At 38.9% G+C, this 14,140-nt stretch overlaps 1 protein-coding gene across 1 annotated transcript; it reads left to right on the plus strand.

The window, feature by feature from the left end:
• Positions 1 to 4,473: 4,473 nt before the first annotated feature.
• On the plus strand, positions 4,474 to 12,842 carry LOC141006947 (glycerophosphodiester phosphodiesterase domain-containing protein 5-like). The gene is made up of 15 exons (XM_073479260.1): positions 4,474 to 4,680; positions 5,348 to 5,451; positions 6,380 to 6,473; positions 7,217 to 7,276; positions 7,395 to 7,493; positions 7,599 to 7,692; positions 8,710 to 8,855; positions 9,376 to 9,458; positions 9,620 to 9,770; positions 10,585 to 10,809; positions 10,989 to 11,146; positions 11,231 to 11,378; positions 11,558 to 11,640; positions 11,773 to 11,852; positions 12,653 to 12,842. Exons 1-15 carry the CDS (start codon positions 4,507 to 4,509, stop codon positions 12,733 to 12,735), a joined length of 1,782 nt encoding a protein of 593 aa, XP_073335361.1. The 5' UTR covers positions 4,474 to 4,506; the 3' UTR covers positions 12,736 to 12,842.
• Positions 12,843 to 14,140: the final 1,298 nt, after the last annotated feature.

Genomic DNA, 14,140 nt, shown 5'->3' on the forward strand with positions numbered 1-14,140 from the left:
GTACAATCTGGCAAGATCTTGAAAGTCAAAGTTTAGATAAGAGTCTAAATATTTTACTGTACTCCACATCACAACAGTGGTGTCGTAAAAGCCCATGACACACCAATCAAACACTCACCAGTCTTTTGAGAATATCTTAGAAGACCAAACAAAACAGTTGACCAAAACTAACAGTTCAAACAGATAGCCTCAATAATAACCTCAAAATGGAGAATATCTACTCAAATTTAGAGACTCCTTGTACTACTTTGTTTGAAATTGGCAAGATGTCTTCAAACACACAAGAATAATGGTAAATATCGCCAGAAAGTCTGGAGCAAGCTGTGGTTATTATGAAGACAACACAAGCAAAACAAATGTTTGCTGTTGTTGGAGAAGGTTTAGTGTGCGATAAGCACTTCAATAATGTTCCAAGTGAAGGCATTTCAGTCTTCAGGAAATACAAGTGTTTTTGTTTGTTTGTTGAACTAATTTTGGTATTTCACTAATTCAGATAAGGTTTAAGTGTGCCTCAGGAGTAAAAGTACTGATCTCTTTTAAAAGAAAGGTTAACAGGAAATTAGTTTGTGGATTTCAAAGTGAATTTATCTGTTTTTTGTTTGTTTTTTAGTTTTTTTAGTAGTACTATTTGAATTAGTTAAGTGTTATGAGATTTGAGCTAGGGATGAAAATCTTAAGCAATTTCTTCAATTGACAGTCGGCAGACTTAATCGATTATTGGTTTATTCATTAATAATATATGAAATTGTTGGAAGTTTTTTTCATTTGTATTTTTTGAATGACAAATTACTTGTAATACATTTTCTCATACCAGTATTTTGTATTTTATTTTGATATATTTTAAATGCAAGTATTTGTATTTAAAAAAACATACCTTTTGATTTATTTTTGCGCGTCTCTGATTTTAGTACATTTTAATCTCTTACAAGCGATTAATCAATAAATGCTTAATCATTATCATGCCTAGTTTAAACCTAATCTATGGTTTACATAGCTTTGAGGTTTGAAGGCACTAGCCTATATATTAAAGGGTATGGTGCCCTTTATTTTGTTTATCTTTTTGCTGATTGAGGAAAAGTCATTTAATAAATTATTTAAATGATGACGCACATACATACATGCATACATACATACATACACACCTTCCATGCTCATAAAGAAAACAAAACATGATGTCTAATGTCAGCCACCCAACCACAAGGCACTCTCCAGCTGTTCTGGTTTTGGGAGGGATGGCATCCCTCGTGGTATCTCTGGTAGTCACTGAGGTATTTTTACCTACCTATTTATTTTTGTGAATAGGAATCCAGTTGGAAATTGAAGTTGTATTAATACCTTAATTCCTTGAATTTGTCTTTCAAACCTGAACAACCCATGAACAAGCCTTTTTCCCGTTGGAAGGTTTATTAACATTGGAAAGCCTTTCGGCAAGTCTATCCTGCAGCTGCAAACAAGCAACTACGTAGGAGCCATCTGCCCAGTGGAGAATGACAGAGAAACATGTAAACAAGTGCTTGGATATCTAGAAAACTAGGAGAGACTGGAGTTTGTGAACCAAAACAGAGGCTTGTAGCCGTGTGACTCATTGAACCAGAGTTCCCTATTTCAACACGTCTACGCTTCATTTGACTTAGTTTCTGACAAGTACACAAATGCCCACAAGCCTGCAAAAAATACAAATTGTTAGACATAAAACCATAGCGTCCACTCAACTGATGTACTTGTGATCTCCTCGCACTCACATTGCCTCAGATGGCTTGGCAATCTGTACAGTGAAGGACATCCTCTGTCCTTAGACCCTCGATTATAGTAAGGAAAATATAACCTTTTCTAACAGGGCGGACAAATGTAAAATATGATACAAGTAGACTAGATTATATAAAATATATGTGATAAAATATACAGATTAAGATTTTAAGAAGTACACATATAAGAAGCTTGTAAAACAGAAGTGAGATATACTTTGTTTAAAATCTTTATTATAACATGATTGTACCACAGTTTCTCCTTTCGTTACACCTTTTGTCTTTACACAGTGTTTTGTCTTGATCTCTGCTTTATTTCGAGTATATTCATTTTTAATGATTTGCCTATTTGTATTACACAACACAAAATTAGTGAGGGATATTGGGATAGTTTAGTCTTTCACTTGACTGTGTATTCTGTAACATATCTGAATTTATATTTTGTGTTTTGTGAATATTTTTTGTCCCCAAAAATAATGCAACACATTTCATTTGACTTTTATTGCATATCCATACACATGCATATATGCGCCCATATCCCAATATCCCTAGCTAATTGTGAGTAGTGTATACAAATATGTTTTTATATTTTATGTCTTTGACTATATATAGCGCTGCAGCTCATTCTGACTTATGTGTTCAATGCCTGCTGCAACCAGAATGTCCCTCTGGAAGATGATAAAGTTGGAAAGAAAAAACATGTTCACCTGGATTCACCTGATGTAACGGTGTGTTTGCATCACTGTGGCAACAGGTGGCAGTCGGTGATACAGAGGTCTGGTGTAGGGCATCAGCAGCAACACACGTAAAGAGAAACACTATTCACACAAACCATTTCCGCTACGATTTTCAAAATAAAAGCATCTTCTTTCATTTAGTCGAGTCTTCGCTTTCCCATCGTGTTGCTGTATTTATTTGCCACAATGAGTCACAATATTAGTTGTTAGCCTTTATAACAATGTTGGTGTTTCCTCAAAAATGTTCTCTGTGCTGCATATAATGTGAGTTTAAAGTGGAGATTAGATTAAAGATTAAAAACTGCAAGTTTAAATGGAAACATGTTACGTCCGGTGCCCGTGTGAGTAACTCCGGTCAGCTTGACACAACCTCATCCTCCGAGGCCACCAGCTCCACATCGGGTTACCGAGGAAGAAGTGCGCACTGCGGCTTCTTCTCTGCCGTTCATCGGGAGGAAGCACCGACCTGGAGGTAAGAAAACTAACGGTACATGTTGATATTAGAATAATATTTGGCCACATCAACGATACTGAACCTGCTTTTTGGCATCGATGTGTTTCGGGTGATGATCAGCTTCATGTTTTAGCTCTAACCAGGTCTCAATAGACCCCGTTCTTTCTTTTCTTTAGAGTGAATCACCAGACTGAATTATAAAAATCCGTCATTTTGAGATTAACGTGCTTGCTGGCCAAGCCGGAGAGCGGATTATATTTAATCAACAGGTTTTTACGAATGACTAGGATGCCGACTTTAATTCGGCTGACATACATCACATGCTTGGGATGTATATCAGACCTATAAATTGTTTTTTACGATTTTTGATGAAACGTTTGACCATAATATGTGTGCAGGATTTACTAACATAACGGCAGGTTGGTAATGCTAATTTCTGTTTTGTTTATGCCGATAAGAAAGACAACACTGAATTGTGATTGATTGATTGATTGATTGATTGATGGCTTGATTGATTATTGAATAGAATTGGACCTGTTCATACCCTAAAGCACCTTCAGAGCAAAGAGTGACACCACCGCCAGGTTTGTGTTATTTAGACTGCAGCTATGCATTAATAATAATTTATGTAAACATCAGGTTATTTTTTTGTTTAAAACATGACTACATAGTTATAACCTCCCACAGCAGGTGTCATCGCAGGCAGAGCACAAATACTAATAGGTCTAGAGTAAGAAATTACCAAGACAAAAGTACCAAAGTAGAACATTTATTCCATTCTGAGTTGTGTTTAACAGTATAACCTGTCTGCATATACTTTCTTTTAGTATGATACTACAGTATACAGTATATGCATGCTGCAGCTAATGATTATCAACTAATTTACCATTACTTTCAAAATGAAAAAGTTCCTCTTTTGACCGACAACCAACCGTCCAAAATACCAAATTTCATTGTGTATTATCATAAATAACAAAAAAAAAATCAGCAAGTTGTTACATTTAAGAAGTTGGAACCAGTAAATCTTTGACATTTTTGCTTGAATAGTGACTAATATGACTAATCGATTTCCACAGTAGTTGGTGATTAAACGTCTGCAGCAAAGATAATGACCTGAAACACGCCCAAGTTGCACAAGAGAAATGACAAATGAATGAGGTTTCTGTAAATCTGAAACTTCTCTGGAAGCTGCAACAGAGCACCGCTGATTTCCTGCTTAAAAAACAAAGAGTAGTCCAAAAAAACAGACTTCCTGCCGTCTTAAGCCGAGCTTCAACACATTTCCTACTGAGACTTACCTGGGGCCAGGTTTAGCGAGGAATCCAAGATTTTATACTTTTATGTGTGTAGTTGTTTTTAGTCATGTTTCAAGTCTGCACAGAAATATTACAGAATGCGTTGTCATTATTTAAGTAAGTGTACTTATTTAAATGTTTATTCTTTATTCAAGTGTAACACTTTATTATGTCTGTGTAGGAGTATTATGGTGGTATTTCGTAAGAGATTCCCACTTGACTTTGTTGTGTTTCAGTGAGCAGGATGGAAGGTGTGTCAGAGTGTTTATGAGCACATGGCGTCCACGATATCCCAGCTGCAGTTTGGCCGGCTGCGTGGTCTTCGTGCTAAACTGCTGCGGCGCTACGAGCACCAGCCTTTGGTGTCGTGTCTGGCCGGTCTGTACGGCTGCCAGTGGAGACGCTATGAAAGGAACTGCACTCAGCCGGGGGACTGCTGCTGCAGCAAGGTCAGACCAACGTCCAACACGAGAGGTGCACTGGCCACATCTGGTCCACTCATTGTCCGTCTCAGTTTGCAAAATGATGAAATTATGGGCTTCAAGTGAGAGTTTTAGTTTCCTATGATGATGAAGTACTCTTCAAGAAATTTTACAGTCTTACCAAAATAAAAGTCTGGAGAAACTGACTTATTCATCTTTTACAAACTAGTTAATCAGCCAGATGCCTTCTATCATCTTAAGCCAAAGGAGAAAATGAAAAATTCAACTACTGAATTCATGTATAGAATATAAAGTATCACTGAGAGCTGGAGAACAACTGAACACGTCAATAAAACAGTGAAATATAAAGGAGGGTAGGGACAAGGGTAATTATTGCTTATTGTTTAGATTTCTCACAGTTTGTTTGCATCAGTTTCAAGTCAAAGTCAGTTTAAGTCAGTTTTTAAACAACAGTTTAAAGTCATGAGTCAGTCATGACTGAACTGCCCACAGTCAGAGCTTTCTTACACTCACAGGCACTAGAGAGCTTTCCTGTTTAAATTCCTCTGTCACCCTAGAGGTCAAAGACCAGTCAGCTATTTCCAAGAAACAAGGCAATAAATGGAGAAAAAACGCTTTGTGTTAAAGTGCTATTTAAAACAACTTGAGTTTCATGTTTTGTTGTTTCTGACAGTTGGAAGGCATCAGCTTCGCTCTGCTTGTGGCGGCCTTCTGCTTAACGCTGGTGTTTCTCTACTTCTGGGGACAAGCAAAGAACGACTACAATGACTTCGACTGGTGCGTTGAGTCATACCCGCAGTTTATAGTGCAATCATGTGTAATCACCTCGCTGGAGCCACAGTAGTGTTGACCTGTTCCAAGAGCAGCTGAAATCACACTAAGGCCTCAACATGTGGGTTGTGTGCTTTGAGGTGTGTATTCCTGAGAACAGTTCAGTTAAATTAGCACAAAACAGTTAACACACAGTAAATCCTGAGCTCTGTGGACCATCGTCTGTTTTCCCTGTTGGTAATCCAACCTCAGCTGCACCCATAAAAAAGGCCTGCAGGAAAAATCAGATTTTACGAGTCTTTGTTTAAAGACGTTCACTTGACTTCAACTAAAACTGGATTTAACCAATTATGAGTAGCACGCAGCCAATCACATGACACTTTGGACAACAGTGAATAGTTGCCGGTGTATGTAGAAATCAAAAACAGGGCAGTAGCATGAGAGATGTATTCCCTTTTCCCCAGAGACTAGAACCTTTGGAGGACCTCGGTGTGTTTCCTCTGTAGGGGTCAGAGTCTCAATGAAGTCCCGGGGACATGATTTTACCCTCCTAAAAGGTCCCTGCTTGGTGAAAAGGAACTTTTGGTGGTGGTTCTTGCAGCGATTAACATTAGTGATTGTTTGAGTACTTGCAGCATTTGAATTCATCCACCATTTTTAAAAATCTGCAGCTGCAAACCAGTTTGTTTTATGATAATTGTGCTTTGACACATGGAGTTGCAAAGGAAAGTGTACAACTGATGGACTGACAACAAAGTCTCTTGTAGTCACATGCAAAATCATGTGTACAAACAGCCGTTGCTTTTATATACGTGAGCAGAATAACATGCCAAATCCTCACGGGTCTTCTGTTTTGTCTGTTGCATTGTGGTTTCAATCACTAACAGTCTTTCTGTCTCTACCCGTGTGCCTGAATCGGCTCTCGATTGTGCAGGTTTAACTTTGGGAACCTGGGCTTCTGGTTTCCGTGGTCTGTGGTGCTGCTGGTCATTGCTGCAGGCTTCTTCACCTACATCACTGTACTCATGGTGAGGAAAAGACACAACACTGAAACTTTCACTGATAAAAGAGCCATTTGTGACAAATTGGATCAATGTTTGTTTCTTAAAAGTAGTTGTTTCAGTTTTGCACAGCCAGTCATTTTGTGAGACTGGATAATATTTTCTGCGAGTGGTGGCTATTTTTGTTTGATAGGAATGGTTTGACATCTTGTAAAATAGCTAATTCACTTTGCTGCAGAGAGTTAGATGAGAGGATCGATACTACAGTCATGTCTGTGCGTTATTTATCGAGCTAATCAACTGAAAGTAGGGGAGAACAGCTAGCCTGGCTCCGTCCAAAGTTCAGAAATATACTTAACCATGAATCTGAAGATCACATATTTCACTGATTTTTACATTTTTTTATTTAAGACAGACTCAGACTGGATGTTTCTCCCCTGCTTCCAGTCTTTATGCTAGGTTAAGCTAAGAGCCTCTCAGCTCTGGTTAAATACGTGACACACAGATATGAAAGTGGTGTAAATTTCATCATCTTAACTCTGCAAAAACTGCTTTCCTCTGAACAAGATAGAAGGATGTCTCAGTCGTTCTTGAGCACTGTAGATGTGACTAAGTGCTGTAGTCTTATCTGTCTGAAAACAAGGAAGAGGCTTCAGAGTGTGATATTATGAACTGCATTGTAAATATTGGTCTGTGCTGTGACTACTACTGCAGTTACACTATGACTGTGTACAGTTAATCAGATGTAACGTGTGCCTTATTCTGTGCAGCTGCTGGCTGTGTGTTTATTGTCAGAGGGCCAGAAACTCCATTTACACTGGAGTCACAAGGTAAATAAAGGATTATTATTATTACACTGTCCTTGTCTCACCTGCAAGTCCAGTTTTTATATCGACTGCAGAATCAACATGTTTATTTAAAGGTCAAAATGTTATGTGTCGTTGTCAGATCGGGATCCTGGTGAGCCTGATGTTCTCCATCGTAGCCACGGCCGTCTTGTCTGACCTGTGGAGTAAAGAATGGAAGACTTTACTACTTTCCTTCCAGGTGACTCTCCTCCACCTCCTCCTCCTCTTCCTCCCATCAGTCTTCATTTGTTCTCAGTGTGGTTCACACTCCTAACACCTGTTTTTGTTTCATAACCTGACCCAGGTGACGGCACCTTATTTACATTTGGGTGGAGTGTTGCTGATGACGGCGCTGGCTTGGCCGATAGCTTTGCATTTCTTTCGTATGAACAGCAGAGGTGAGGTGCACATGTTTGATTTGAATGAAAGTTTCGCCAGTGTCAAAAAAAATAAATAAAGCACTCTCTAGACTACCGAAATGATGAGACATTTTGGGAAATATGCTTATTTAATTTCTTGATGAGAGAAGATGAGAAGATTGTCACCACTCTCACATCTGTTTTCTAAATATGAAACTGGTGTCAGCAAACACTTAGCTTGACAAAAAGAATGGAAACAAGGGAACAGCCAGCTTCGCTCAGTCCAAAGGTAACAAAAGCCGCATACCAGCAGCTATAAAACTCACTAATTAACAGGTTATGTCTTATCTAACCTTTACAAAAGTTGTGTAAAAATCTTCGTTCTTTTTTTTTTTGCCCAGACCTAACAGTGAATTTTAATTTTTACACTTGCTCTTGTCTTGTAACTTTAAAATTAACAAGGGTCTTTCCCAGAATACCAAACTAGACCCTTAAGAATAAAAAGAAAGCAATTACTGAACCTGTCTCACTCTTTTAAAATTAAATTTGACCTGTTTTGAAGATAACACTGGTAAATAACTGTATCTACAAGTGTCAGACTCTTGAATTTAATGCTTCTAAGGACCTTTTTAAGATTATTTTAACCAAATTTGCGACTGGCTTTTGGACAAGTCTTGTTTTTCTTATGCAAGCATTGCAGGTATAGAGTCATGTTGTGATCCTGTACAGAGGAATGTGGTTATTAGAGTGAGGTAATCTATATTTTCCCAACAGGTTAGTAAGTGGAAGTATAAAATAAAAAGACAATATTAGGTTCAGTGGTAGGTTAAAATATTTTTAACAACACAAATGTGGACTCACGCAGAAGAGATTCTGACATGAAGAAATAAAGACAGATAAACGAAATATGGTTAAATGTTAAAAATGTAGGACAATACTTTTTAGGACCTGCAGACACCCTGATCCAGATAATGTGACTCGATTAATTAATCAATTAATAGATATTAACAATCAAACTTGCATTTGAACTAAGAGTGAGTGTGGTTTGTGTTTCAGTAAGGCGGGGCCTGATCGTGGGGGTCTACCTCAGCATCCTGTCTGCTCTCTACTTGGTGCCCCTTGGTTTGTATTCTCCTTGTATCAAAAAGGAGGGCACCCTGGGCCCTGCACCCGCCCTCATCGGCCACAGAGGAGCCCCCATGGTGAGCAATAGTCTGATGAGACACTTAACACTGTAAGATAAACTTGACAAAAAAAAAATGAATTCACAACGAGCCCATAGTGATGTCTTCTTGTTTTGTCTGTCTGTCAGATTAAGCAAAAAAACAAACAAACAAAACAAAACAATAAGCAGCCGATTATCAGAATATTTACCAATTCATTTTCCTAACTGACTAATCACCACTCTGACTACAATAATGAATATTTCTAAAATTATTCTGGAAAAGTTTTTTATCTTTTTACACCAGCAAAATGTCCTGGTAGGGCAGCAAAATAAGTTTCCTGCGTTCTGTGATACTGTGTGTTCCTGGTGTTTGGATACAGGAACCCTCTCACATCCTTCCTGTCCCGTTGTTTGGCGTCCAGTCACGATGCTTCACTTCAGCTCTATACACTGTAAACAGTGCTGACAAAATATTTACACCATTGCAACAGTTGCAACAGTTGCAACACGATACAGATGATGTATTGATTCATCATTGTGTGTAACTCCACTTGCAGCTGGCTCCAGAAAACACACTGATGTCGTTTCAGAAGGCTGTGGAAACAGGAAGTGGAGGTCTGGAGACTGATGTCACCATCAGGTCAGTCAGCAGCTCACTGCATAAAAAATGTATATGTATATTATATATGAATGGTCGATCGACTTTTCTAAACTGAGACTTGGTTTCTTTATCGTAGACATTAAGATTTCTCTGTTATATTGTCCGCTTTTGTCAGTACTGTTGTCATGTCATGGTTGCAGCTCTGATGGAGTTCCCTTCCTGATGCACGACCACACCCTCCAACGGACCACCAACGTCCACGAGGTTTTCCCCAACCGGACTGACAACCCGGCTGCCATATTCACCTGGGCTGAACTGGAGAGCCTGAACGCCGGGGCCTGGTTCCTCTCAGTGAGTTACTCACAGTAGAGTTTATTTTAGTCTGCTCTGTTATGGTGGTTATTACTGTTTATTCCACAGCCACAGAAGACATAATAAAGTTGTTTTCACATGCTGAACAGTAGGACTGAAACATTCATCTTTGAATCAATCAATTTGTTGATTGACAGAAAATTAATCTGCAGTTTGAACAATAAAGTAATGTTTTAACTCATTTTTTTTCAGGCAAAGATACCAAACAAACTTCCAGCATCTCGGTTAAATTATTATATGCTGGTATTTGACTGTCAGTCAGACAAAACAGGCTATTTTTAAGGCTTGGCTTCGGGAAATTTAGGTATTTTTTACTATTTTTTGACATTTTATTGACCAAAAGTTTCATAAAAAAAACAAGAAAATAACTGTTTCATACATCATAAATGTCAGTAATTATTAGTTGAAGCCAAACAGCGTTATTCTCTGCAAGATGATTGAACTGACAAGGTTACAGTTAAAATAGGTTGGTGGAGTTCACCTTTAAAATGAAATTGGAAAAAAGCAAAAACTATTTTTAATGTGTGCGTGTGAATACTTGACTTGAGTTAGAGTAAGTTTCATAACCTAGAAATTGACTTAAAGAGACAGATGTGAAGATGTGCACACTGTACACATTTAAATACAACTTCAGACACACAATCAAACGACTTAACATGTAAAAAATATACAAAACAGGCAGAATGGTAAACATACATACACATTGGCATCACATCAGCTGGTAGATGAGGAACATATTGAGCAGCGTGTTATGTCACAGTGTTAATTAGATATTGATGATCGTCCCCTCCAGCACGATCCGTTTGGTACAGTCGGTTCTCTGGGAGCAGACGAGCGACGGGAGGCTGGAACACAGCCTGTGTGCAGCCTGCGGACCTTCCTCCAGCTGGCAGCTCAGAAAGACAAACTGGTGATCTTTGACCTTTACCGTCCACCCAGAGGTCACCCGTACAGAGACACCTGGATCCAACGCACACTGGAGGTCATCCAGAACGAGTCTTCCATTCACTCCTCACAGGTGAGGCTGTGGGATGGTTGATGGAGCATGTCAGGTATAGAAAACATTACAATAAAAATCTAAACCAGAAATCCCAGTCCCCCCATGATGACACTTCAGGTACAGTCTGATTGACCACTTCCTGTCCACTCACATGTGTGTTTCTGTGTGTGTGTGTGTGTGTGTGTGTGTTTCTCCAGGTGCTGTGGCTGCCGTCAGACCTGCGGGCTCTCGTCCACGAGATGGATCCTGAGCTCCAGCAGACATCAGGCAGTCGGCTCCCCCTAGAGGAGCTCCAGAGGAACCACATCGTCAAACTCAACCTGCACTACAGCTCCATGTCCACTGAGCTCGTCAGGTCAGTGTGTGTTTGCGTGTGTGTGTGTATCAAAGACTGTTTATTTTGTGACACATCATGACTTTTCCTCCTCTTTGTGTGCAGGGAGTACGCTGCAGTGAACATCACCACCAACCTGTATGTGATCAGCCAGCCGTGGCTCTACTCTCTGGCCTGGTGTAGTGGAGTCCACTCGGTCACCACCAACGCTCCACAGCTCCTCAGCACCATGAGGTCGCCCCTCTTCCTCATGGTAACACTTCAGCTTTTGTGCTTGAGTATTTCGATTCTATGCAGTTTTGACTCCACTACATTTGTCTTGACAGAATATAACTATAGTTTAATCTATTACGTTTGTATTCACCTGTATGTGTTAACAGTGCGTATGAAACACTGACCTCTCTGCTCCCTTGTTATCTGTCTGTGTCTCAGAGTCCAGATGAGTATAACCTGATGTGGATTCTCACTGATCTGTTGTCCCTCCTGCTGATCTTCATCATCTTCATCTTTCACTGGTGAATCACACACGCGCAGTCAAAAACAAAGCAGTTAGCAGGAAGATGCTGGCTGTCTGTAGATGTGGCAGTGACCCGAGCAGGCAGCTGGATCTGTGTGAAACAGGAGTCACGTGTTGTGTTCTCTGGCAGGTGGAGGGAGCGAGGACTGGCTTTCTGCTCGGGCAGCAAAATCCCGCTGGACAATGGCACTTACAGCAAGTTTAAAACAGGTGAGCTACTGTGAAGAAGTGTGATGAAAGGTTGAATCAAACAGTTCATCCTTCAAATATATTCCTTTGATTTGGTCTCTTGCTTTGGTCCCAGGTAAATGACTACAAACGGTGTCAGTGCTGCAGTGTTTTTCTTTTGTTTCATACCTACTCACCAAGTTTTTTTTATTGCATTTTTTTGCATTTTTTGTAAAATACTTTAATTTGTACTTTTAATTCTTAGTAAATAATGCAGAATAAGTTGCTCCTCTTGCGTGAATCTGTTGCATAAACTAATCTTCATTCATTCATTTTGCCCCTCTGCTCTGGTGATTGTCGTCGGTGTGACTCCTGTGATTGACGGAAAAATCAACGCTGCAGATTTAGCAGAATGCGCGCCCCTTTCCTTTAAAACTTTCTGTAAGAAACAGGAATTCTTCTTTCCAGGACGGGGAGGAAAAGGTGTAGCAGAACAGAGACAAGTTGTTATAACTAAAAGGGGAGAAGGGTGTAAACATTTGTCATAAATTAGGAGAAATGCAGGAGAATTGTGAGCGGGTGAGGGTAATGAAATACCGGGAGTCTCTTGGGAAAGTTGGGAGGGTTGGCAAGTATGAGTATCTGCTTCACTCTTCTTGTTGGCATCCTGGACTTTTAGAACTGTCTTCTTCCTTAATACTGTCACGAGATGTGACTGTTTTCGTATTAGTCGTATTTCGTCGTATTTTCATGCTGTAGCTTTTCCCTCTTCGGTGGTGTCCATTACTGTCTTCACGTGTCTGAAATCAAACAATCTTTTGCTTTTCCGTCTCCCATCACAGAGATGAGTGATATCTGGTCGGTCTCCAGTGCAAACTCCCAAGCAGAGAGGACACTCAACCTGGCGACTGTGACTGAACACTGACCATCTGCCAACCTGGCAACCCTGAGCCTCATACTGCCAACCTGTAAGATCTCACCATAATACTGTGTCAAATGCACTTTAATGAAATAAAAGTGATGGAAACATTTCTTCACTTTGTTAGCAGCTGTTTTATCACAGACGATTTTCTAAGTCGAATGTTTGTAAAAGTGATTTTTAACACAGAAATGAAAGATTTAGCTTTTTGGAGGACCACTTCTACATCTATTAAATTACATTCAGCGACTGTTTAGCTTAGCATAGTGCAACCAAATGAAATGCACCATTGCACAAATAAAATTAGATTTCTCTGGTTTCAACATCATTGGAAACATTTGGTACAGTGTAAATACACAACTGAACAAAATATAACAAAGGTCTAGTTGTGGTAGACATTTTAATGCAAAAATGTTACATATATCCTCAAATAACACTTATAACGTATATTGTTTGTTTTATCGGTACAAAAACTGATTATTGCATATTTTTCCAACCAAAAATCTCCATGTATAGAATAAACTGCATCGTAAGAGCCAATAAAAAGATCCCTCTAAGATTTAAGTTCATAATCTGGCATATCAAAATTAAAGAATATTTTCAAACATTATTTACGTCTTTATTTACGCTCCTCTGTCTCCGTCTACAGCAGCTCATATTTAAGAGAAATTAACGTCTCTGTTCTCTTTGCAAAATGTCATTTATTCATGTCTACATCAGGAAATGTGGTCACATCATGGATGAAACAATTCCTCCTTAATATAAACAAAGATTTATGATTATGACCTGATGCTTAAAAATCAACACTAATGGTTCAGTACATTTAGAAAATAAGACATAAAATCAGTCACTGTCTACTTTACCTGTTCATCTAAAAAGCTAACTACTGTGGATCAACATACACAGAGGTGGTGTTTGAACTTTGTGGCACACATTCGGACATCCATGACTAACAATGCAATTAAAAAAAAAGAAATGAAAAAAAAAAGGTTATGTTTAAATACGTTTAAATCCAGATTAACTCACAACAGTTCACAGCACTGGAGTTTCTTCTTCATATGCTCAAGTTTGACTGCATGAACTGACAAACAAACAAACTGATGACATGAAAGAAAACAAAAAGAAGACTAACAGTTATTTAACGAGTGATGGGATTCCTTTGGTGTCTATTTTTTAAGAGATTTGATCTAAAACATTCAGAAGAGACTATAATTGATGCTGGATTGGTGAACTGATAACAAAGCTACTTACAAGAAAAACAGATGAACAAATCTGTTTTGGTCATCAGCGACAGTGAGAGATCAGATTGTGTTTGTAAACCAAACTAAAGTCTAGGATTTTGTTTTGATGTCTTGACAGAGATGCTGGCAATTAAAAAAAAGAATTGGGCGATAAATTCTGTCTCAAAAAG

The sequence above is a fragment of the Pagrus major genome, chromosome 13 (assembly GCF_040436345.1).
Source record: "Pagrus major chromosome 13, Pma_NU_1.0".
Classification (NCBI taxonomy): domain Eukaryota; kingdom Metazoa; phylum Chordata; class Actinopteri; order Spariformes; family Sparidae; genus Pagrus; species Pagrus major.